The 24318-nt window shown below is 29.3% G+C and overlaps 1 protein-coding gene across 2 annotated transcripts; it reads right to left on the bottom strand.

The window, feature by feature from the left end:
* Nucleotides 1–3181: 3181 nt before the first annotated feature.
* On the bottom strand, nucleotides 3182–23733 carry LOC145188721 (uncharacterized). 2 transcript variants are annotated; one of them, XM_090087039.1, is made up of 11 exons: nucleotides 23462–23733; nucleotides 18991–19064; nucleotides 17271–17457; nucleotides 7412–7612; nucleotides 6647–7054; nucleotides 6244–6458; nucleotides 5448–6077; nucleotides 4804–5181; nucleotides 4452–4676; nucleotides 3425–4369; nucleotides 3182–3302 (listed from the first exon to the last, which is right to left on the bottom strand). In XM_090087039.1, the coding sequence occupies exons 1-11, from the start codon at nucleotides 23484–23486 to the stop codon at nucleotides 3186–3188; spliced, it is 3405 nt and encodes a 1134-aa protein (XP_089943165.1). In that variant the 5' UTR covers nucleotides 23487–23733; the 3' UTR covers nucleotides 3182–3185. The 2 variants fall into 2 exon arrangements, with proteins under 2 accessions (XP_089943165.1, XP_089943164.1); XM_090087038.1 differs by having other exon boundaries at nucleotides 22108–23600.
* Nucleotides 23734–24318: the final 585 nt, after the last annotated feature.

Raw genomic sequence — 24318 nt, 5'->3', positions numbered from 1 at the left:
CTTTCACGTTTTTTCACTTTGTAAAATGTAGTTTTAGACAATCCAGAAATACGAATCACTTCACGTGCAGGCAAACCCGTGTGAATCAAATTCAAACTTCTGCTCTTTTGGTTTCCATTGTAAAACTTAACTAAAATGTTTTCATTCACAATTTTATTCAAATCTAAGACGTTCATTGAACATTAACCAACAAAAACAAAGAGCGGAAGTATTTTATTTAGATCACAAGACCCAACCAAAAATTAATTAGCTAATTGCTGCCGCACCCTGTACAGTGTTTGAGGTAATAAATTTTTATTTTGTTTTTCTCAGACAGAGTTATGCCTTCCTTGATTTTTCCATGATCCATGATTTTTCGCGATCATGTTGTTTTTGTTCAAGGTTGAGGGATTATCCATTCCTTGTTCCAAAAAATGGCTTTCTACCCAACCTTTTTGAGACAGAGAAACCCTCTGGAGGATTGGTACTTAGAGGATCAAACAGATACTAACCCCAAAATCCACTATTATCGCCCGAGAGAAAAAATTGCATTTAACGTTTTTCCTACCGAAGTACAAAATGATGAACTCATTTTTATAATTCCAAAGTACATTTTCCTTCATAAACACTTCATAATAAGACAGTAAGAAAAGGATGAGAAAATTTCTACAATTATAGAGAAAGAAAATTCTTTTACATATTGGAGTAATAATCACAATTCTAATTACTTTAAGGTTTTTAGTCTTCACATGTGTTTGCTGTTGCATTCAACCAGACAGTTAGTCAAGTACTCTAAATATCGAAGAATAGATATTAAAGATTCTAAGATAAAAGACTGAACTTTTGGTGTTATAGATGGTCCTTTGAGAGTAATGTAGATTCCTTGAGCTTTGAATTTTTTCAGAGTAAGCTTTGTCAAGCTCATTTCCAAAACAAGATTCAACAACTGAATTGAACTTTCGCAGTGTGTCAGTATTAGGCCATGACTTTTTGTGTTATTTAAGCAGATGATTCACAACTTCCAATAGCAGGTGAAGTTCCATTGAAGGAATAAAGTCAATAATGAGAGAATCATCAGGCATACTTATAATTGGAGAATAAACAGTGTTGTTAATTTTTTTTTTTTTTTTGCTTTTTTGCTATCAACACCAGATGAGACAAATGCTTCATGGTTTTTCTTGATAGAACCAAATGCTCTAGGAGCTCCACAGCACGCAAGATTCTTTACGTCAATATCACACCAAGTACAGGAATGTAAACTAGCAAGAGAATGAATTCCAAATATCATGTTTACAAGTTTCATATCACAAGACAAGAAGAAGCTGATTCAATGCACTTGGACAAGTTCCAAGATGCTTTTGACATTCTCATAGGTTTCTGGAAGAACCTTTCAGACAGCAAGCAGAAGCTGAAGTTTTACATCTGAATCCTTTAAGGTCTGACGAGTCAGAGATTTTTTTGTGATTTGTTAAGTAGGTTGTTGGAAATTCATGATACCCAAACTGATTTTGAGAAAGCCACCTCCTCCATCAATTTCAACCTACATAAGTTGATCTTTTAAATTTCCTCGTTTTAAAAAGTTTATTCTAGAAGTGATTTTGCACTAATACAGTATGCAACTACTTTTGGTGCTGTTGAGTTGCTTTCTGGGGAAAAATTAACTTCGGTGTGTGTAAATTCAAACGCTAGTTGTTTCCCAAAAAACTGAGAGTAAGATACAAAAATTTTTTTGCGTATCCTTTACTTCGATCCTAATTCATATAGTGAATTAAAAAAAAAAATTTTCTTATTGTCAAAACAAAACTTTCAAACTTGAGCATATAGACTCTCAAATATATCACTTATATTGAACAACAGTTAACTTGGGAGACGAATGACCTGTTCTAGTGACCAATCAACAAAGTTACAACAGTTGAAAACCAAACGCCAAAGCTTTCTTCAGTAAGGAAAACTCTGTGAATAATTTGTTTGAAAATTGATGTGTAATATAATATGGACCTCTTTAAAAATGTTTTTTTTAAAGAATTGTTCCATGAACGAGACAAGTAAATTGTAAATATTTAAAGTCATATTTTTATTTGTATTGTTGATTTTTTGGAAATGTTGATAATAAAATTTGCTTTTCATAATTTTTATTTTAATCGTTATGATTCTTTATTGTAAATATTCTTCAGTTAGATTAGATCAGATTATGTAGATTATATAACAAATCAAGGTTAACAGGATTGGTCAGGCCAACGCCAAATGAAAGAATTCGGGACCTAAGGGTAAGCAAATCACCCTTGGAATGGCAAACGGTACCGCTTTAAGTATACCACATGCAACATGAGCACTATGAGACACAAACAAGTCAGCAAGTTTATTTAGATAATCAGCATGTGGTAACCTACCCTTTAATCTTGTCAAAACACAAAGCAATTTTTTCTACTCTAAAAATCAAGCTACCCTAGCTGTACCAAGCCATAAAAGGTCGCTTTGGTGAAATCCTGTGGATGCAGAACTGTTTAAGGTTAGGTGACCCTAACCATGAATCATTGGGCCACTACCTCTAATGACGCCTATCAAGTAACAACTTTGCACTACATCAATAATAATTTTAAGTTAAGATCGCGGGTTCTGGGTGCCAGCCCCTTTTCAATACGTCACAATGATAAAAACATAGCAAATTATCTCGATGAACAAATCGAGCTATTAGAAGCAATTTTCGGATTCCTGGAAGCAAAAACCTTGTTGACCAGTGTTTTTTATAATTAAAAAAAAATTACATTGAGCTACGAACATTACTAATAGCTCAATTTATACTGTTATTTTCAAAATTAGAACTCGAGAAGACACTCTGGGTTTCAACTATGTTCGGCGGAAACATTTCCCTAAAACATTTATAAAGTTCTAAAATATAACTATTAATATATTACAGTAAAAATATAAAAATATATCGAAATTCAGTTAATAAAATTCGTTATTAAATTTTCCTTCTGGATATAAGTTAGGCAAGTTTCGTATCTATTTAATTAACAACTTTATAGTTGATAAGATACAAGTGGCAGAAACAAGTTTCTTTTCAATTATATAAACGGATTGTCAAAAAGCTACTCTTTCATTAATTACGTTTGAATAATTTAAAACTTTTACTGCATTTTTAGCTGAAAAGAAGTAAAAAAAAAAAAAAAAAAAAAAAAAAAAGCAAAAACGCAATTCATTCATAATCAGTGACCTTCCTTAACCTTGCCCAAACGTATTATTTTTCTTTTAGTTGTAATAATTGATGGCATTACTGGACGCTTCAAAGGAACTTCTACGCCACCTTTAATGTGATTCGAATTCTAAAAATTGTTTTGCTGTTTAAGTACTTCTTTTATTCGTTAAATCTCTTAGTTTTAGCTAACAATCGATAACAGAAATAAAAACAGAAATGACAGAGATAAAAAAAAACTATGGGTTAAACCTGATCATTAACAGGGTTGTCTGATGAGTTGTTACTTCCTCTTTGCGCCACCTCAAATATTAAATTATCAAGACCAGATAAATCTATGCTGTTTGAACAATTTGTTGCTGAGCCATTCTTGAGGGATTCTTCTAATTTTGAAGGTGCACAAGCCAATTTTAAATTATCACGGGGTTTGATCTTATCCTTCACCAAATCTTCAAGTTGCTCTAACTGCTCATACATGTCATCTTCTAGACCTTGTTTTGTATCATCTTTATTATTTCGGCCAGTAGGTAGCCTCTCCCTAGAAAGATCTTTAGGATTGAGTTCAGTATTTCTTTTAGGATTACCTAACAATGTTGATACCATTATTGGATGATCATCATCTTTAGGATATTCATATTCATCATTCGTTTGAAACATAGGATTAGGGCTATGTAGGGAGGAATCACTGTTTAAATTCTTTTTAAGTGTTTCGTCTTTCTGCTTCAACTGCTCTTCATGTTCTTGTAATATATTATAGAATTCTTCGGTAGTTACAGTTAATTCTTTAGCCGGGTCAAAAGCGGACATATCGATATTTTTTAGATCCTTGTCTAAAGAGTTTGTAAAGTTGTTAAAAATAAAAAGATTGTCACGTTTACGAAGCTTAGATTCATCATTAGAGTACACTCTCTTAATTTTTTCAGAAACCATTGCAGCAAGGTTGGCCTCAAGCAACTCAACTTCTGCGATAAGCGCATTAACGCTGCTTTCTTTTTCATGAACAGAAGCCTGAAGTTGTCTGATTTTCTCGTCTTTTTCCTTAATTTCTTCTGTAAGTGGAGAAAGAGCGTTCTCAATCAGTAACTCTTCATCTAGACGATCAGTCTGGAAGGAGAGTCGTTTTAAAGAAGAGCGCATTGTCGAATTTTCTCCGAATAGATCAGAATAAATTTCCAACTTTTGCTCAAGCCTCTTTACCTTAAAAAGAGTGTAATATTTTGCATAAAAAATTGTTCTTAATAAAGTCGATGAAAATGGTCGTTAAAAAAGCATTTCTTACATCATTTTGTAAATCTTGGTTGGAAATACTTAATAGATGCATTTCTTTTTCTATTCGTTGGTTTCTTTCTTCAAGCTGACATATCGTATCAGACAATTTTTCAACTTTATACTTCATTGCTTCATTTTGATCGGAATACCACTGTGTAGTCGCTTTCTCCTTGCTAATTTCACGCTCAAGAAGCTCAACAAGTTCCTCTACATCTCTGAACTGACGAATCTTTTCCTTTTAAAAGATAAAAAATAACACATCTTAACATTAGTCGGAAAATAATTGTTTTTACAAAATTGCCTTTTTGTGTTTAGTTCATCACAATCGAATGTCAGTAATAAAGTTAAAAACTGTTATCAACCTGAAGCTCTTTATTTTGACTTTTTAACTCCTCTATATTATTATTTATGATGCTTCCTTCAATGTCGCTGCAGTTACGCAGAGCTTCACGACCAAGTATATGGTTAGCTTCCTCGAGTCCTTTTAAGCGTTGCGTACATTGCTCTAGTTTGCCGTTTAAATTCTTAATAGTCGACTCAAGAAGAATGTTATTTTTCTCTAATTCGCGAAGAACCTCTTGCTGCTTAGAGTTTTCCAAAATGACTTCATCAAGACGCGTTTGCAACAAAACATTTTCTTGTTCAAGTGCATCTAACCTGTCATAATCTTGTGAAGGAGCACCTGAATCCCGTTCCATTGAATCTTGCAAGTTTTGTATTTCCATATCTTTTTCCATTATCTAAATGAGTGGAAATCAAATTTTTAACTTAAATAGAAATCTTACACTCAAATTTCAAGGTGGAAACCCACTTTGTTAAACTAAATTTCGAGTGTATCTCTTTCATCAATATCAAAAAAATGTAAAAAATCAAAGAAAGTGATATTGCCTGACATTAGTTTGGTACCCACCTTTTATTTTTATAAAAATTATTTAACGTTGAAAATTTTCGCAAATATTAGAATGGATTAATATTTATTTTTAAACAAGCTAAAATAACAATAAACCTTCTTTTCCAATGATTTAACTTTTGCTTCAAGATAACCTTTGTTACCTTCGATCATCGATAGCTTGGCTTCAGTAGACTGTAGTTTCAGCCTCAACATTCGAGAACTATCCCCGCATTCGCAACATTCGCTACCGGGAGGCGAACGAAAGGAATGTTTAAAAAACTCTTCTTCTTCTTGGTACTGAGTCAATTTGTATTCCGCATCATGCTGCCTGGATGACATTTGAATTTTTTCTTTTTCACATTTTTTAAGTTTTCTGTGCAGAATTTCTATTTTTTTTTCAAAATGTTTATTTTCTTGTCGAAGTTTAATATTTCGCCCATCCAAGTCTGCCAGTTGTGCTTTATATTCATTATTTTGTTTTTCAGCAACACTTAAGTTATCACAAAAATCTCGAATTTCTTTCAAAAAATTGTCATTCTCTAACTCAAGCTCTTTAACACGTGACTCACTATGCACAAGTCTGTCTTCAAGAGTGTTTATAAATATATTTTCACCGTCACGTATCTCGGTAGCAGGTTCATTTTTCAACTGGCCGTTTAATTTAAGATCAGTTAAACGACGAACCTGTAATAGTGTAAGCTTCTCCCCAGTCAAATCTGAAATTTCACGATTCTTCCGCAGAACCTAAATTTTTTTAAAAAAAATCATTAAACAATTGACTTTTTTTAGCAAAAGATTTATATCTGTACAAAAAAAATTCTTTAACTACTCTTATTTTATTCAATAGTATTAATGACAGTTCGTGTGAATAAATATACAGAAAAGAATCATATAATAAACAGAATCGCACATCATTTTGTAAACTAGAAAGTTTGCGCTCAATCTTTTTCATCTGATATTCTTTTTTTGCAAGTTGAGACTCCAGTGCAGACTTCAGTTGTAAAAGCTTAACATTGTCATCCTCCAGATCTTCAATGTGTCGATCTCTACGCTTTATTTTTTGACGAAGATTATCACAGTCTTTTGTCAGCTTCATCACTTTATCTTGCTCCTTTATCAAGTCTCCTTAAGAAGAAACATACAATATTTTATAAATTTCAAAAAGATTTTTTTCAAATTTATGCTCAATTTTTTCAACTAAATTTCCCATAGAAACAAATACAGCAAAGCTGAAGTAAAAACACAATCAGTATTTGTGGATTACTAGCACAACAACTTTCTCCATTAAACAAAAGTAGATCGCAAAAATATACCTTTAATTAATTCATGAAGTTTAAGCCTATCTTCTTGAAGTTTATTGCACTGCTGAGAAGTCTGTAATTCTTGTTCAATTTGTGAAAGCTGATTCCTTAAGACTTCTAACAACTCACGGTCATTCTGCTGTAAATCTTCAGCAAGTTTTAATCGTGCCTCAGTTGAGCGGTTTTCTTCTTCAAGATGAGTATACCGTTGACGTGCTCGTTCTAATTCTTTAGCAAGAGTTTCATGATGGTGATCAGACGAGTCAGATACATAAGACAACTTATGAATTTCACTTTGTAATGATTTAATTTGTTGTTCCAAATCCTCGATTCGCATACTTTTACTTTCCAACTCCAAACGACATTTTAAAGCAAGCATATTTTCATGAGCACGAACACTTGAAAGCTCCAATTTAAGACCTAAAAAATAGCCAGTAAAAGAGTTAAGAAACATTTGGTAAAAAGAATAGTCTTTGTTTTAAATATACATTATGTTATTAAAGTAAAAAATAAGTGTAAAACTTATTGCATCAGAATAAATCTCTCAAAAATAAATTATTTCGTAAATCTCTTCCCAAAATATAAAAAAAAAATAATAATAAAATTTTACTCTGGTAACTTAAGTATTTTAAAATACAATACTATTTTAAAATAAAGTAAAATAAAATTTTAAAAGCTAACCCTAAAAAAATTAACATTGAACTTAAAGATGTTGAAAATAACAAAATGATGTGAAAACTATCTTCAAGATCTAAAAATAAAAATGATAAACATTACCCTCAATTTCACGTATCAAAGATTTAATTTGTCTATCTTTGGCCACTTCAATGGCTCTGTAAATGTCTTGTTGACCTTCAAGCTCTCGCTCAAGGTCAAAAATCTTCGAACGAGAGTCTCTACGCTCTTTAATTACATCTTGAATTTCTACATAATCATCTGTATCATCAGTAACACTAGGTGCATCATAATCTGAATAACCTAAAAAGATTATAGCTCTAAATATGTTAAATCTAAGAACATTGTTAGGAATGTCTGTTAAACTTTTAAATTTTAATGAACTCGCTGGGTTTTCCAGCTAGTTTTAGATAAAAATTCAAAAGTTTATAAGACATGTAATCATGTTTTTGGGAACTAAACCACACTGTGGTAACTCAATGTTCTTTTTTGACTGATCCCCACAGAGCTGTCATACCCCACCTTCACCTCTTTGCTAGGGCTAGGACTGGAACTTGGTTCCAGCCATAAGCACCCTGAACATGGAGTCCAGGGTGGTCCAAACCTGGCCTTAAATCTTCTCTGGGAAAAACTAGACCAGTGTACCAAATTTGGTGAGGACTGGATCAAAACTGCGAATTTGTGTAAAGAACACACCCACATACAAACTTTGGGCTTTATATATTAAATTGTGAATATAAATTTAAAGTAAAACAGACATTAAATATTTAAAAAGTAATGACAACGTAGAATAAAAAATAATGCTAGTTTAAAATTAACTATTATTACAAATCAAAACCATTTTTGAAGGCAAAAGCATAACTGAGGGCAAGCATATATAGAACTTTTAACTTTACAGTAAAACAAAAAAAAAACGTAATGGTATTTTTTTAGTTCTAAAAAAAAATACAGATCAAGTGGGAGCTTTAAATACTTTTGAAACTTATGATAGTCATACCATGGCCTACTTAAAGTATACGGCCTTATATTCCGCATATTTGCCGAAAAAATAGAAGGCCATTAAGAAAGAATTACTGCGCTATAAAAAGCAAAGCAAATAAACAAACAAAATGCGTTTATTCTTAAAAATACTTTCTATTCAACAACAACAAAATTTCATTTTAAGAATTTTTTTTCATTTCTTACATTTTTCTAGAAAAAAAAAAAAAAAATATCGTTCATTAAAAACTTGTTAATTTTATTTATTTATGTTTAATCATGCTTTTTTCGTTACCTTTTTTTAAAACTTACTATATTGTCCATAATATTTCCATCAGTAATTATTTTTCTTTTATTATTGAAGAATATATTACTGATTGTTTTGTTTATGAGATTTATCCCAAGTTTTTGGTGATCAGAACAAAGGATATTTTCTTTGAATAAAAATTTTTTTAAAATAAACTGAGCAGTTGTTCTTAATGGCAAATCGGTGTTGTTCATTACATCAAAAGTAAAGTCTAAAATTGCAAAAGCATCACAAGTATAATTACCCAGATTGGTAGATAGTATAGTCAATCCTCCCCTTGATAAAATTTCAATATATTGTTTATCTAGAGAATCATATTCATCTACTCCAATCATTAGTTCATTACAACATTTACCAAATCTTTTTGAAATTTTCTTTGCAATATAACCTGCAATATGAAAGGCAACTTCTCTGCTATCTCCTGACAAAGACAAATTATTTAAAGAAGTGCACTGAAGTTTTTCCAAAACATTATTTAAAATATTTTTTTGATCGTTAGTCTTTTTGAAATCGTTATTGCGGATGTCAATGCCTGCTTTAACTAAACTTTTAAATGTCATAATTCGCTCCGAACACAAAACATCTTTTAAGCTCACCAAAAACCTGCCACCACTCATCTGTCTGTACTGTCCAAACCTTCTCTCTATTGGATCACTTTGAAATCTTGCAGTCATGACAAATTTATAACCATCGTTTAAAAGATCTTCAATTAAAGAAGCATGACAATTAAGTGTTTGTTTAAATGCTGAACTAGTTTGAGTAGACATAACAAATTTCTCACAGTTCAAGATTTTTTGTTTTTCCCAATTATCAATCCATAATGCCATTGCTCGTAAAAATTCTGGTTTTTTATCATGCAAGATAGCAGCATTTCCTAAATAGTTATTGGAACAAAACTGGTTTTTACTATTAGCAATAATCCACCATTTATTAAACAATTGTAAAAAGCCAACAGCATCCTCACGTAAAGGAAAGTATGATTTCAAACCAGCTATTGTACTTTCATTAAACAAGTCAAGAGCTACTTGAACATTTTGTTTATATTTTCCTGGGTGTAGCACTTTATTTGTTAGTTTTGGAGCTTTACGTAAATCTGCATCTAAAGCAAGATCTTTTTCATGGACGTCATGAAACAGTTTCCAAGATACTTCTCCACCTTTAACTGTAATATCATCTTTAAACCCAATAAACTCAAATGGGGGAAACAAAAACCTCTTTCGATTTAACAAGTTGTTTCTCACATTTTTAATTAAATGTACTGCATCATAGAATAAATAAACTTTTCTGCAGTTATATAAAATTGAGAAGCTATCAAAGCCATTTTTGTATTCTAATAACAATTTATTAAATGCAGAAACATTGCTTGCATGATTATCGCACACAATAGCTCGCACAACAAACCCACTATTAAGCAAAAGATTCAAAGTTTCAAGAATCTCATTTTTTAACCAATCACTATCAATTTTTACAACTGGAATAGCTTTTATAATGTATGGGATGTTTTCCTTAAAACTGTTTATCATAAAACAAACAACACTTTTATAGAGTTCACCAACATTGTTTACACCTGTTATAGTTCCACTAGAGTATTCGGCACATTTTTGTAAATACATTTCATCAAATATTATGCAGACATCTTGTGACATTTTGCCATCTTCAAGTAATAATTTTGCAGCTTTTAGTGCATCAATGTTACCAGAACAAATTTTATTTAATAAGGAAAGTGATGGTAATCGAAATTCTTCCAAAAGTACTTTGTAGGATTGCATAGATGTATAGCGCAATAATAATGCATATCGAATTAGGTTCCCAGAGTAAATTGGTTTTTTTAGATATTTTATTTTTTCAAGTTCTTCAAAAACTGAGAAATTTTTTTCTGCTTGACTTCTTAAATAGGCAGGAAAGTTTTCAAACATACTTTTACGAGTTAATGTACAATTATGACCATTACGAAACCATTTTGGTAATGGTACTAAACAACCCTTATAAAATAGTTTTACGTGTAAACTCTTGTCAACTCGTATACACTCAATAACTTCTGGTATAGAAAGCTCATTAAACAACATTTTGTAAAATACAATATGATCATTATGTTTTAGCATTTGGTAGCCACTTGGGCATGGAATATCAGCAATGCAATTTAAACTTTTTATTAAATCATTTTTAAAAAATTCACTGCTTTGATCATTCTGATAAATACGTTTTGTTGGAGATTTTCTTTCCAAATTTATTGTCGGTATAGAAGATTTTGGTATAACATTTGGATGTATAGTTGGTATTGGTTTTAATTTCTTTATTAAACGAAATCTTTTTTCTTGTTTTCCATGTTTTAAATATTTTTCCTGAAAATGTTTTGAACAAATAACTGATGACTTAGTTGGTATCCAGTTTAGTCTATTTACAAACTTTATCCATTTTGTTCTTAATTCTTCATTTACAGGAAATAAAAACACTGGCACCACATCATGTCTGGAATAATTAGAAAAACAGCCAACAACACAACATTTGTTAACCATTCTTTATTTTCAATATTTCAATTTTAAATTTATGTAGATTCGTTACACTTTTATTTAGAACCGCATACTAAACTGGCCTTCTATTTTTTCGGCAAATATGCAGAATATAAGGCCGTATACTTTAAGTAGGCCATGGTCATACTATACTTTCTTATGTTATTGCCATACTCATTTCTATAAATATTTCTTTACATTTTTAACAAATACCAATAAAAGATATATAAATGAAGGCACTCCATAATTCTAATGGTTTTTTTTAAAAAAAAAAACCAAAAAAAAGTATTTCTTCTTTTCTTTTTATGCTTTCTGGTCACATTTAATGTGCTGCTAAATCTGCTTTGTCTTAGATAAAGCACACACAATATTACAGCATATTTGTACCAGAAATCTAACAATTATGTAAGCTTGAATTTCTTTGGCATAGAGTTTAATCAGCAAAAAGCATGTGGAGAATTACAATAAAATATTCAACAGTATTTGGCAAGTGTGGCTAAGCTCTGCCATTTTTATTAATGTAGCTTCATCATGGCAATATTTTACTTTTCCAAATGTATAAATATTATCAATTTCTTTCATATAAACAGAGTAGGTGTTTGGAACTGATGATTTTAGACTACTTTTAGAAGAATTAAAAGTAAATTATCAACTGTCAACTATGTGCTCAATATTTAAGAATACCATTTACATTCTTTCAATAGCAAATATCATCAACCACCTCAGTATATTATAGGTTTATATTATAGGTATTATAGGTTGTGGTATATTGCACAAGTTCTCTATGTCTATAACAAAATTTATATGATGGAGTATTGGGTGCTAAAATACTCCATTTACAGACTAAGTAATTCTGCTGGTGCTTTTTAAATGAAATTTAAAAGTTCTGAATGTTTAGAAAACTCAATCCTGTTCTTGTAGAATATAAAACCTCAGTCAGAACTAATTTTTAATTTTTAAACCAGATAAACTATCACTTATCAATGATTCATTCACATCTGATGGAATTATTCTGGTTGAACTGGGATTAATTTAGTGATTGGATTAGGAGGTACTGGTTTCAAAACAGATTCAGTATTTGGATAAACCAAAGACTTTATAAAAAATATCAAAATATTTTTATTCAAAATTTCCCAAATGTTTTTAATTGTTTAAATCTGGTGATTGTGGTGGCCAATCAAACATTTTATTTTAAAATATTTTTAGCAACTTTGGACATGTTAAGGGTTATCATCTTGTTAAAAAGAAGAGTCATTTCGATTTTTCTTGCAGATCGCTTAAGATTCTCTACTTAAAGTTTAATGTATAATACCTCAATATTCTTTTTTACTATTTCAATTTAATTACCAACACCTTTCCATGAAAAACTACTCTAAGCCTTTACTGACCTTCTCCTATGCTTCACTGTGAGTTGTGTGAACAAGTATAATGATTTTTTGTCTTTTCTTCAAACCTTTTATCTTAAATTTACTCAATATTAAATTTTTTCAAAAATATATTTACAAATTTTTTAAAGCAACTTTTTAATTTTTTTTTTAAATTCTAAATCAAAATAACTCCTAAGATTTACCTAAGTTTAATTGCTCCTTGACCACTCACCCATTAGACTGACATGAAAAAAGCAATAAACTATTTGACTATCATGACCTATGTAAGAGAATTGATTCCCAATTCCAAATTTTTTATTACAGTACCAGAACACAAGGACTTTCTCATAGTTTTATAAAAATCTGTGCCTGATATGTAATACTTTTCAGGAATCAATATCTTGAACAACTTATAACTTCTTTAACTAGTACACTTTTAATTTCATTTGATATTTTGATTTTTCACTGAAAAAAAAAACAACCAAAATTTGCAGCCAAAATTTACAATTTTGTAGCAATTTTAATACAGCAACCTATTAAATCAACACCAAAAAGTAAACAAAATTAACAAATTCACCACAGAAACAAAAAAAAAATCTTACATTTTAAGAGTATTGTTTCAAAATTCAAATTGTTTAAAATATTTTGGACTATATTGGCTTAGATTATTGTTTTCTGTATTTTACAGATTGTATTCCATATTTTTTTCAGCCTTCTAAAATTACACAAAACCAAATAAAACAAATATTTATTTGAAAATTAAACTAAATGAACAAAATAAAAGATCTATTTATTGTGTTAAATTATCATTACTAATAGTTTTGTAAACCCAAGTAACCATTAGTGTCTTTTTGAATCATCTTTCTGAATTCATATACCATTTATTAAAAAAAAAAAGGTTTTTTACTATATATAGAATGCAACTATACATTACCCCCCTAAGATGGTGACACATTTGTTGTTAGCCAAATGCCAGCAACAAATGTGCTGAGAGACTTGATTGGTATCTGTACAAAATACTCATTGTACATTTTCTTAACAAACAAAATGTACTTTAATTTGTGTGACACAAAATGAGGATTTCATCTCACATAGCTTTTTAGGGTTACATATTTTTTTGGTGATAAAAATGTTGTCTGAAAAAGTGCAAGTGAAAAAACAAGTGTACAAATTTTATAAGAAAATATCTCAGAGAGAGGCATATCTGTGAAAACCTCTTTTAGAAGAAAAAAAACCAAGTACAGTGAAGAAACTCCACAAAGAAAAGGAATTAAAATGGTAGAAACCAAAATCAAGGAGCTTAAATGATATTTTGACAATAATCCAAAGGCAATGCTTTAGAAAAGCAAAAAGGCACTATATCAATTGCTTACACTCATAAATTGATAAAAACTAGAGCAGGAATAAAACAACAGCATTGCTTAACTCAACCAAAAACATAAGCCATAAAGAGCTGTTGCTCAGCCAAAATGAGGACAGCTTTATAAAAATTTCCTAAAAAACCTTTTTTTTTTCAGACAACAAATCAACAACTCCAGTTGCTGGAAATGATAGATTTTACTCCAGTGACTCAAAAATTCTCCTCAAACATCAAAATTCAAAAGAAAGGCATAATCTGAAAGCAAAGTTTTAGTATGGCTAGCAATTATTCCAAGAGACATGAATAGAGCCTTATTTAAGCCATGTAGTTATTCTATCAGTTGAATCACATATATAAAAGACTGCATCAAGTCACAATTGTTACCTTTTATTCTTCAACATTATTTTCCAATTTTGTATTTTGGCCTGACCTACCATCATTATTCAAATTTATATTAATGCTGAAAACATTAACTTTGTAACTAAGAAAAACAATCCTGTAGATGTCATGAAACTTGGGCAATTGAATTTTTCTGGGGTTATTTGAAGGACCTTATCTATGATGGAAAGTGAAAAACCTGAAATATCGAGAAAATATTTGGTAGAATCAAGTATTATTTAAAGAAAATCCCTAGAACTTAACTAAACTATCCCTAAAGCCAATAAATAAGTAAAAAAAGAGTGGGTAATGTCCATCTCAATGGTTTAGCAGAAAATAAAAATTTGAATTTATTACTTTTTATTCCAGTTTAATAAAGCAATTTTCATTTTTTTTTTTGAAAAAACAAACATTTTAGGTTGCATTTTTTGAGTTTCAAATTAGTTTTTTAGTAGCCACTACCAATTATCAACCCAAATAAGAATAATTAAAGCTTAGGGAAGGAAAACAATATTTAACTAACTATCAGTTAACTACATGTATGTCTAACTTAGGCCTAATGTAGTAAATTTCTTATTTATAAATCATAATTTAGAGATCTCTACACAAGATAAGTTTATGATAAGTCTGACAAACACGTAGACCAAGTGAATATAATTTTCCAAATAACTCTTAGGAAAGCCTACTTACAAGGTTAGAACATCGTACTGATTCTAGACTAACAAAATTTAGGAAAATACTAATTTGAAATCTTAGCCAGTCCCAACCTGGCTAAGATTTCAAATTAGTATTTTCCTAAATTTTTTTTCCTAAAGATTCTTGCATGAATCTTAAATATTGAAACAGAGGCATGATGAGTTATTAGAAAAAGTTAAAACAAACTTTTATTTCATTTAAGGTGAATATGCATTATGAATATTACTAAGAGTAACAGCTTTTTTAAAATAATAAAGAGCACTTTTTTAAAGAATAATTTAATTTTAATGTTTAATCAATTTATCATTTAGAGTGGCTTATAACAATAAAATATAAATCAACATATTTTAAGCGTGATTAGTAACTCTTCAAAATATTTAAATAATTGGTATTAATTTATTTAAATAATTGGTATCAATTTTCTGAGAAGTTCAACAGAGTTCTTTAGCTGCTTTTCTTTTGCCTTTTCTGTTAGCAACTGACCCTTTCACATATAGCATAACTTATACCTTAAGTCCTCTGTCACTTAATTCCTAATTATTAAGTCACAAGCAATCTACCTTATTGACTTACCAGGGTCAATATCAATCATTTTTTAAAGTTTTAGTTTGATTTCAGGAGTTCTGACACAATCAGACCATCTTTTTTAAGTTTGATCTCTCAGCTATAGTCACCTTCAGACTCTTCTTCAAACACTTTTTTCACTTTCAAAACCAAACTTTTGTCTACTTTTAAGAACTTTACAAAACTGGCATTGTCTTGTCCAGTGAGAATAGCAAATAACATACTTTTAAGAACTTTACAAAACTGGCATTGTCTTGTCCAGTGAGAATAGCAAATAACTTTTTCTTTTCCGTGATTGTGATATAAAAAATTCATTTCTTGAAAACATTTTTAAAAAAAATTGTTTTACAAATAAAATTTTACAACTACTAACAAACTTTGTCTTGCAGGCTGCAAGCAGTTTGAATGTGATTGTTAAAACCATGCACACCCTGTGCATATGTAAGTTGCATATATGCATTAATCCACTCACACATCCAAAGTTGTTTTTAAGCAACTGTCAAATTAAGGAACTAACATTTTTAACTCCTAGCTTACCTAGTTTATATAAATCTGTTTTCAAATTAGTTAAAAAATTAGAAAAGAAACTCAACTTATAGTTTCTCTAGAAAACTGATCAATTCAATTTCATGGAAAACAATTTGACAGAAAATATTATATGTTAAAAAATTTGCAAAAAAAAAAAAATTTAGAAGCTCTTTCTATTGAAAGTGGTACAGGAAAAAAATATTACTGAAAGGATTAAGATTTTGTCATTTGAAGACATTTTTCCTTTTTTTTTTTGTTTGTTTATTTGTTTTTGTTTTGTCGTTAATGTCTTATTACAATTTCATTCTTGAATCATACAGGGATAGTTTAAATCAAAGGGTTTGAAAAAGGTCATCTTTATGTAAACACCATTAAGTAAATTATTTTAACATTAATGTTTAATTTGCTGATAACAACAATCAAATAGTGACTTGAACATTAGGATTGAAGGATACAGAGGCACATCACACTTGTGTTGTGCCTCAGTATATTTCATCTCCTACAAAAGCTAGTGGAAAAAGTTTTAAAAGATCTTGAAATTAAAAAGAACAGACTTATAGATAACCCAAATTTTTCAGTTAGCCGATAGACACATGTTACAGAATCAGAATATTACTTTCAAAGTCACAGAAAAATATAAGCTGAGTTTTTAACTTCAAATGCATTCTTGATTGAGTGAAAAAGGTAAATATTCTACCAATCCCTGACAGATTAATAGGCAAATATATTGTGGAGCCTAAAAAAAAGAGAGGGTGTTTTGCTTGAGAATAAAATATTAGCTGCCATTTACAAAGATCCTATAAAGCTGAAATTTGCTGATCAATGAACGAATTAATTTTGGAAAAAAGGCACTATGAGATAGAAATTTGCCTTAACAGGTTACTTATGCCTGAAATCCCTGAGTCATATGATGACAACAACAGAGGTGGTAGCATCCATTCCTCCTTAAAGGAATATAACTTTTCAACTAAAAATATTCTACAGAAATAGATTTTATTAATAAATTTATTTTTTAAAAAACCAATAAAAATTAGTTTTTATACGAAACATTCATTAAAAACAAACATCACAAGGGAAAATTGTATTGTGAAAAATGTTAATATAGATTTCCAAAGAAAAGTTTGAAAAATCTAGTAGCCTGATAGAACTAATGTATCAAGATGCTTAGTTATTGCTCTACTGATTCTATAATATTCAATAATAGTAAACAGCAAAGCAATAACTAATCATCTTAATAGAAGTAAACTAGATATAGAACTATTAATAATATTACCATCTGTTAATTCACTGGTCAGACTGCATATAGAAGAATTAGATGAACGGATTATTGAAGGCAGTTGCATTGAAATTGATGGATTCCTCTTATCAAAACGTGGTCGCCTTTTTTGATTTGTTAATGGAGTGAGTACATTATCATCAACCTCATAACAGCTATCTGGGTTATCAATTGATAAAGAAACCTAAATGTAAAAAAGTGTAAATCTTCCAAATAATTTATTTTTGGATGAGCATTTATAACCTTTGCATAGTTTTTATGGTACAGTTAATCATATTGGAGTAGACTTGATCCATGGATCTCAGAACATGATTCTCTAATTATAACAAAATATCTTTAAAAAAAAAAACTAAATAAAGATAATAAGGAGAACTATGTTATAGCCATCTTCATTTTCTAGTTTTCAAATGTAGAAATGATATTAATGTCATGTGATATCAGTTAGTACAGATGCACTTACCCTAAAAAAAATATATTAAGTTTTAAGTTTTATCTAGGTATAATAGCGTTCAAAATTTAGAAATACCATATTTCTTTTCAATTTTAAAGGATTACTTTTCACAAAATTTTTCTAATCAGCTGAAATTTTCACCAAACTTATACTTTTTATATTCAATTTTCATTAATTTAATTCAATTTTCATTAATTTAATTTCATTAATTTACATTAATTCAATTTATAATACAAACCAAAGAAGTTGTAAAATATAATATTTTATTGATGTGAAATTTTTTGGAAAAAATTTTCATACAAGAGTTTAGAAAGAGTTTCATACCCTGCAAGTAAATCAAATTTTTGTAAATAAAAGCAATAAAGCCCAAAATATTTTTTAACATTTATAATTCCATTACTTTGTGATATTTCCAAAAGCATGGTGAAGGCTAAAGAAGTTTCAAAAGAAATAAAAATTAATCATAAAAGTTGCGGAAAAAAATGTCTTACAGAAAGATTTCTGAACTTTACAATGTTTCAAAACTTAATACAGTTGTACATCAACAATACATCAGTTGTATGGCACAAACCATAGCATCAATACAACTGAGCATCGATTATGTCAAAATAATCTGTAAGGTCATTGTCTGGTTAAGAAACTACTGATATCTACAAGCAATTCAAAAGACAATAAAATTTGCAATAGATCTTATTAGTTGGACAGCTAATGGCTGTTCAAAAGTCTGCTATACTTTGTTGTACTTTGTTGGTATAAAACTAACTAACAAAGGCCATTTATTTGCTTTGACTAAAGAACTTTGGTATAACATTCCTCATGATGTTCTCATTACTTTAGTTGAGTCAATGCCTCTTCGCTGTGATGCTGTTTTAAAGGCATATGAATATGCCACCAAATACTGTTTTATCAAGATTATCTTATTGAAAAATTGATATTATAATGATTTTTGAAATAAATTTTTATTAAAACAAAGTTATTTATAAACTTTTGTATGGAAAACTTTTTTTTAAAAAAAGTGAAGTTTTAATTAACAGTTATAATTTTCAATTTTTACAGTTTGTATTATGAATTGAATTAATACAAAGAACACATGACAAAAGTTTCAGATGATTTGAGAAAGTCTGGGAAAAGTAATGCTTTAAAAAATTGGTGTTTCTAAACTATTGCACAGTACTGTACCTCAGATATAGAACTTAACATAATGAAAAACATATTCCAGTTTTACTTTTAACATTTGTTAAGTTATATCAGGATACTTTCTCCTACCTTATCCTCAGATTCTTCATCTTCTTCGATTTGGTTATTTTTTTCACTGATGCTGTCCTTATTTTCAAAAGAATCTAAATTTAAAAGATTAACCACTCTACTGCATAAAAACAGGTTACAACAAAATGATAAACAACATCTGGCAATAATTTTATTTAAACTATCTCATAAATACAGTCAGACTGTTTAAAGGATCCTCAGAAATGAAGGATTTTACAGAAGAGGATCCAAGAGAAAACCTGAACAACATAATATATCAATATATTGAACTTATGTTTTGGAAAATTATCTAGTTAATTTATGAAATTAAATACAACATGTTTGAAAGAGATGACTCTGGAAATGTTTGGCAATTCTAAAATCAATAAATTAACCCAAAAAACTTAAAGTTGACTTTGGGAAGTTTTTCAGACAAACATGAGAATGTGACAATTGAGGTATAAACCTACATATTGTGCATAGTAGTTTACAGGTATCTGTTGACATGGTATACTTTGGAAAGCCAGGGCTTTCCGAGGCATAACCAAAATCTAAAGATCTTCCAGGTAGTGATGGGATGGGTCATGTATAATACATCAAAACAGTTTCCAGACCTAAAGCCAATTAAAAATTGGTTGGAATATTTTTTTTTTAACTTAATGTACTCTAGATTAAAATTATCATTATAGACAATATAACACTTTACTACAATTGTGATTTTTTTTTAAAAAAAATTGTTGCACCAAATGTGTCTAATTTGGCAATAGGCTAGTATTTGTAAAATTTACTTAAACTATAGTACATTTTTTAAGTAGGTTAGATCTTTTTTAAATAGGTTAGATTTTTGAGAAGTATTCATTAGAAGGAATAATAGAATATGTTGCAAAAACTTTAGGACAAAATATATAGCTAAAGATCAACTAAAGACTCAGATAAACTTTATAAAAACTAAAAAAAACAGCGAAAAATAAACAAAACAAACTTTTTAAAAGTTCAAAATGGCCAGTTCTTAACAAGTTAGGAGTAGCTTTTACAGCCAATTTATCTAAGTGCTCCAGAGATCTTTGTAACAGCTTAGCTTTTGTATTTCTTAGGATGGAAGATTACACAGATTTGAGCCAATTAAGAAATTCTAAAGTATGGCAAAACTTTTTGCTCAATAAATGAAAATGCAAAGTGTAAAAAGTATCAAATCATCAGGATCTAGTACCACAAGTCTCATGACTCATCACAAATCCAAGTATAACATTTATATCTAGTCATGCATGGAAAGCACTACTTCAGAGCCAAGATCAAAAGTTGCAAAGATAAGTAACTATTTCAAAAAAGACCAAAAATCAATTGGATTATTGCCAAACTTGTTGTTCTTGATGGCCTTACTTTTAACCAAATTTCCAAAAGTGTTTAGATCAAATATGCATTTAGAGTGGATGGATATAACATTCTAAAGAGCAGGGATTGTGCCAAGGTTTTATTTATGAAAAAATTTGAAGAAGCAACAACTAAGATAAGAGAAAAAAATTCTGAGATGAAGTTTTGTGAAGAAAGATTTAGACTCAAAAGATCAAAACAGCGTTGACTTTCTTCCTGAATTAAAATTTTTAATTACAAAAGTCAGAAAATTGTAATATTATTCTGCAAGCTACCAGTCAAAAATGATGACATGCTGAAGCATGTCAATAAATGACTCAAGGCTGAAACCTTTTCTTTAGGGAAACAAAACCATTGCATTTTGACAGGATTGTTTGATAATTGGATTATTCAGACATTTAACAGCTGAAAATTTTAAACACAAGCTGTAAAATAAAATCATGGAACCAAACAGTTCTTTTTGGATGCATAAACTATTAGGGAAAGCTTTATGGAACAATTTATCTTAATTGCAAATATTATCAGGGATGCAAAATGATTGCTGAATTGATCCAGCAAAAAATCAGATTAAACAGTTGTCACCACACACCTGAGGATCAGCTCTTATCAATATGATTTCCTTAAATTGCCTAATAGTCTAGTTTTAGATTGAAAAGATAAAATTTGGTCTGAAAAATTTAGGCACTTCAAAGCACAATCCACTAATTCCTGATGAGACTCTTCTGATAATGACAAAGTTAAGTTCAAGTTAAAGTTATATTTAGCTCTCTCTCTTTCTACTCAATCTTTTGAGAGGTAGTTTTTTGCAGCTTTTAGAGCTCTTTCATTTTAAGTTTTTAAAAATTTGATTTGTGCTAGTTAAGAAGACTTTTTAAAATTCCTTTTCTCTGAATTGCATTATAAAAGTTTAAGATATTTTCAAACATTACTAGTTAATGCTTTTGTTTTATTGTCACTTATCCTGTACCTAGTACTTATGAAACTCAAAATTTGAAAAATTATAACTAAAATTAATAGTTATCACATACAAACAGGGAACAAGTTTTTTAATTCTTCAGGTTGCCTAATCCCATCAAGCTAACTTTTGTATACTATTTTTTAAGTACAACTACAAATTTTATAGATTTAAGGTTAAGCCATCAAGCTTTTCTGGGGGTCAGCTATTTGACAGCCACTCCTTAACAAACTTTTGGGCTGGCTGTTTTAAAAAGATAAAGGGTGTATTATATTCAGAATATGTATATGATAATGTCATACGAAAAAATGATGAAAAAATGTTTTTTTGAGCATGCTTTCCACCAATTTAATTCAAATAGAAATGGTTAAAAGTTTTTATAGCTCAATTTTTAAATGTAGAAGTGCAGAAGTAAAAAAACTGCTCTTGGGATTAATGCATAAACTCCAAATCATTTCCCTGTTTTTAATATTAAGCACCATACTAATAATTCTCGCATGTCTTTAAATTAAAAAATGAGTGAGCATTAGGGTGTCTTGTTCTAGAAAAAATACACACACACACACACACACACACACACACACACACACACACACACACACACACACACACACACACACACACACACACGTTTACTCTCGGTTATTGATAATGTATATATTTATATTCAGGTATAAAATTTTTAAAAAACTCAATAATAGATAGCATAGTAGTTGTAATTAGATATAAATACGCTTTTTTAAAATTCCACCTTAAAACATAACTCTAAAAATTTGAAACATAAGTCTAAAAATCTGTGATTCAGAACAAACCTTGATTTTGTTGAATCTGATCAAGATGATGTGATATGATGCGAGGCGAGATCTTACGAGTCTCACCATTTAAACATGAATTTATAAACTCTTCCGACTCTTCTTTCGAAAGTTGTTTCGTGTGTTCAATTATATCACCAAAACAAAGTTTGCACTTTGTTTTACGCCACTGCTGTGGCATAAAAGTTTGACAAGTTTCCTTCGTGGTTACAGTGCTGCTTCCCACAAAACCGTCAGCCATATTTGTTCCCTTATAGTAATGATATTCAACTTAAAATCTGTTGAAATGCGTCATCAATTTTTTGATGCGATTTATCCTCTTGCCATCATCGGCCGTCCATTCCATTCAATAAATATTTGTTTAAACAATGAAGGTAATATTTTTTTCTTGGTAATTAATCATTGAGATAATTTGTTTGAAAAAGAAATAACTTACAATATTTTTCTATGAATAACTAAAACTACAGCAACTCCTACATTAAATTACACAGTATACTTGATCATCACATTTAAGAAAGATTCTTCCCAAAATAGTTTTTTAAATAGTAGAATAATTTAATCTTCGTAATATTGGTTTTTATCGTTTTCTTCAAAATCTTTTTAAAAATTATAAGCTATATCCAATTAAAAGTATCGTAACACGTTGTTTGAATTTCAACCAAGTGTAAGAAATGTGCTCATGCGCAATTTCTGATTTATTTTTATACTGAATATAAAAAAGATTTTCTCTATTTTTTCCCCCTAAAAGTTTATTACTAATATTAATGTAATAATATGAATAAACATAAGAACTTGCAAATTATTATCAGCAGCAAATTATTTTCATATTTAGACTTTAAAATTTAATCTATAGTTAATCCTTCCATTATATAATTTAGAGTAAGAGCGCCGAGTTTACCTAGCATTTCGAAGCTACTCCAAAAGTTTTAATAATGTATAATTTAAGATTCGTAACATTATAAATGTCATTTGTGGCGTTTTTACCAACTTTATTTAAAAAAATTATATAAACTAATATATAAAACATCTACAATTATACTTGTTTCTCGTATCTTCTTAACTTTTTCCTAAATAATAACCCTTTTCTTTTTTTTTTTTTTAGAAATTTTATTTGATTGAGGCAAAGTTTTAATTGAAAAGACAGTTTATCAAACTTAAATTCTTTTTTAAAATTTATTGGATTGTTATCTTAGCTTTGATGTTAACTTTAAGCAGAATCAAAAGAAATATTTGAAGTTTTTTAACTGTAAAAACAACTGGGAACTAATTACTCCAAGGAATACGTTGGGTAGAGAGCTCATACTATACCAACACTATAATTATATCATTTCTATTAAACACACAATTCACTTACTTATTAGTTCTTTGAAAAACTCCATACTTTTTTAGGTAACTACCATTTTCATAGAATTAAACTTGGCTCATTTCATTATTTACAGCAAAAACCAAATACAAGAAAAATGTCGCGCACAAAAGCCATAAAAAATCCATGTGTTTTGTATTTTTTTTTCATTCCACATAAACAAATAGAATGAAGAATTATTTGTTTATGTGCAAATTATTGTTTTTTTTTGTAAGTTAAAGATTTTGTTGAAACACCACGAACTGTGAATTAATGCGAAACTCGCAGCTTTTTTCTTCTGTCAACAAACTTGTAGTAAAATATTTAAGTATATATAGACTCGCATCGTTTCATCGTTTCAATAAAAAATATAATCATAAGAAATTCAAAGCTACTCATTTAAATGTCCAATAAAAGGTTCCAAATAAAATGCTTTTAAAATCAAAAATAAAATTGTTTTTTCAACAAGGATGACATCAAGAAGACTGATGGAACATTAACAGGTCTGCGATTGTGAATGAGAATTTATTTAAAAAAAAAAAAAAAAAATTCATCTTTCTTTTACTTTTAGATTAACTAAACATCTTTGTTTAAATTTATTTTCGTTTTTTAAAACTTCAAAGCATCTCTCTAAAATCATAAAGGTTTTCCATTTTGTTGCAGATTTAATTCAGATATTATGAAAAGTATTTTCTACTGTCGATCATATGATATTCAAATACAAACGGGAATACCCGATGCAACTCACCAGGTTTTCCAGCTATTAGATATTAATCTTTACTGTACTAATCAGAAATGCATTTGTAGCTATGAAGTCATGTTTTTAGGAACTAAACCACTAAAAAACCATAAAACTGCCATTCAAGCTT

Source organism: Hydra viridissima, unplaced genomic scaffold (assembly GCF_058129835.1).
Source record: "Hydra viridissima isolate aposymbiotic clone 2 unplaced genomic scaffold, HvirCarnegie_v1 scaffold_5, whole genome shotgun sequence".
Classification (NCBI taxonomy): domain Eukaryota; kingdom Metazoa; phylum Cnidaria; class Hydrozoa; order Anthoathecata; family Hydridae; genus Hydra; species Hydra viridissima.
Note: the sequence above shows the minus strand (reverse complement) of the source record. Positions and strands in the feature narration are given on the sequence as shown.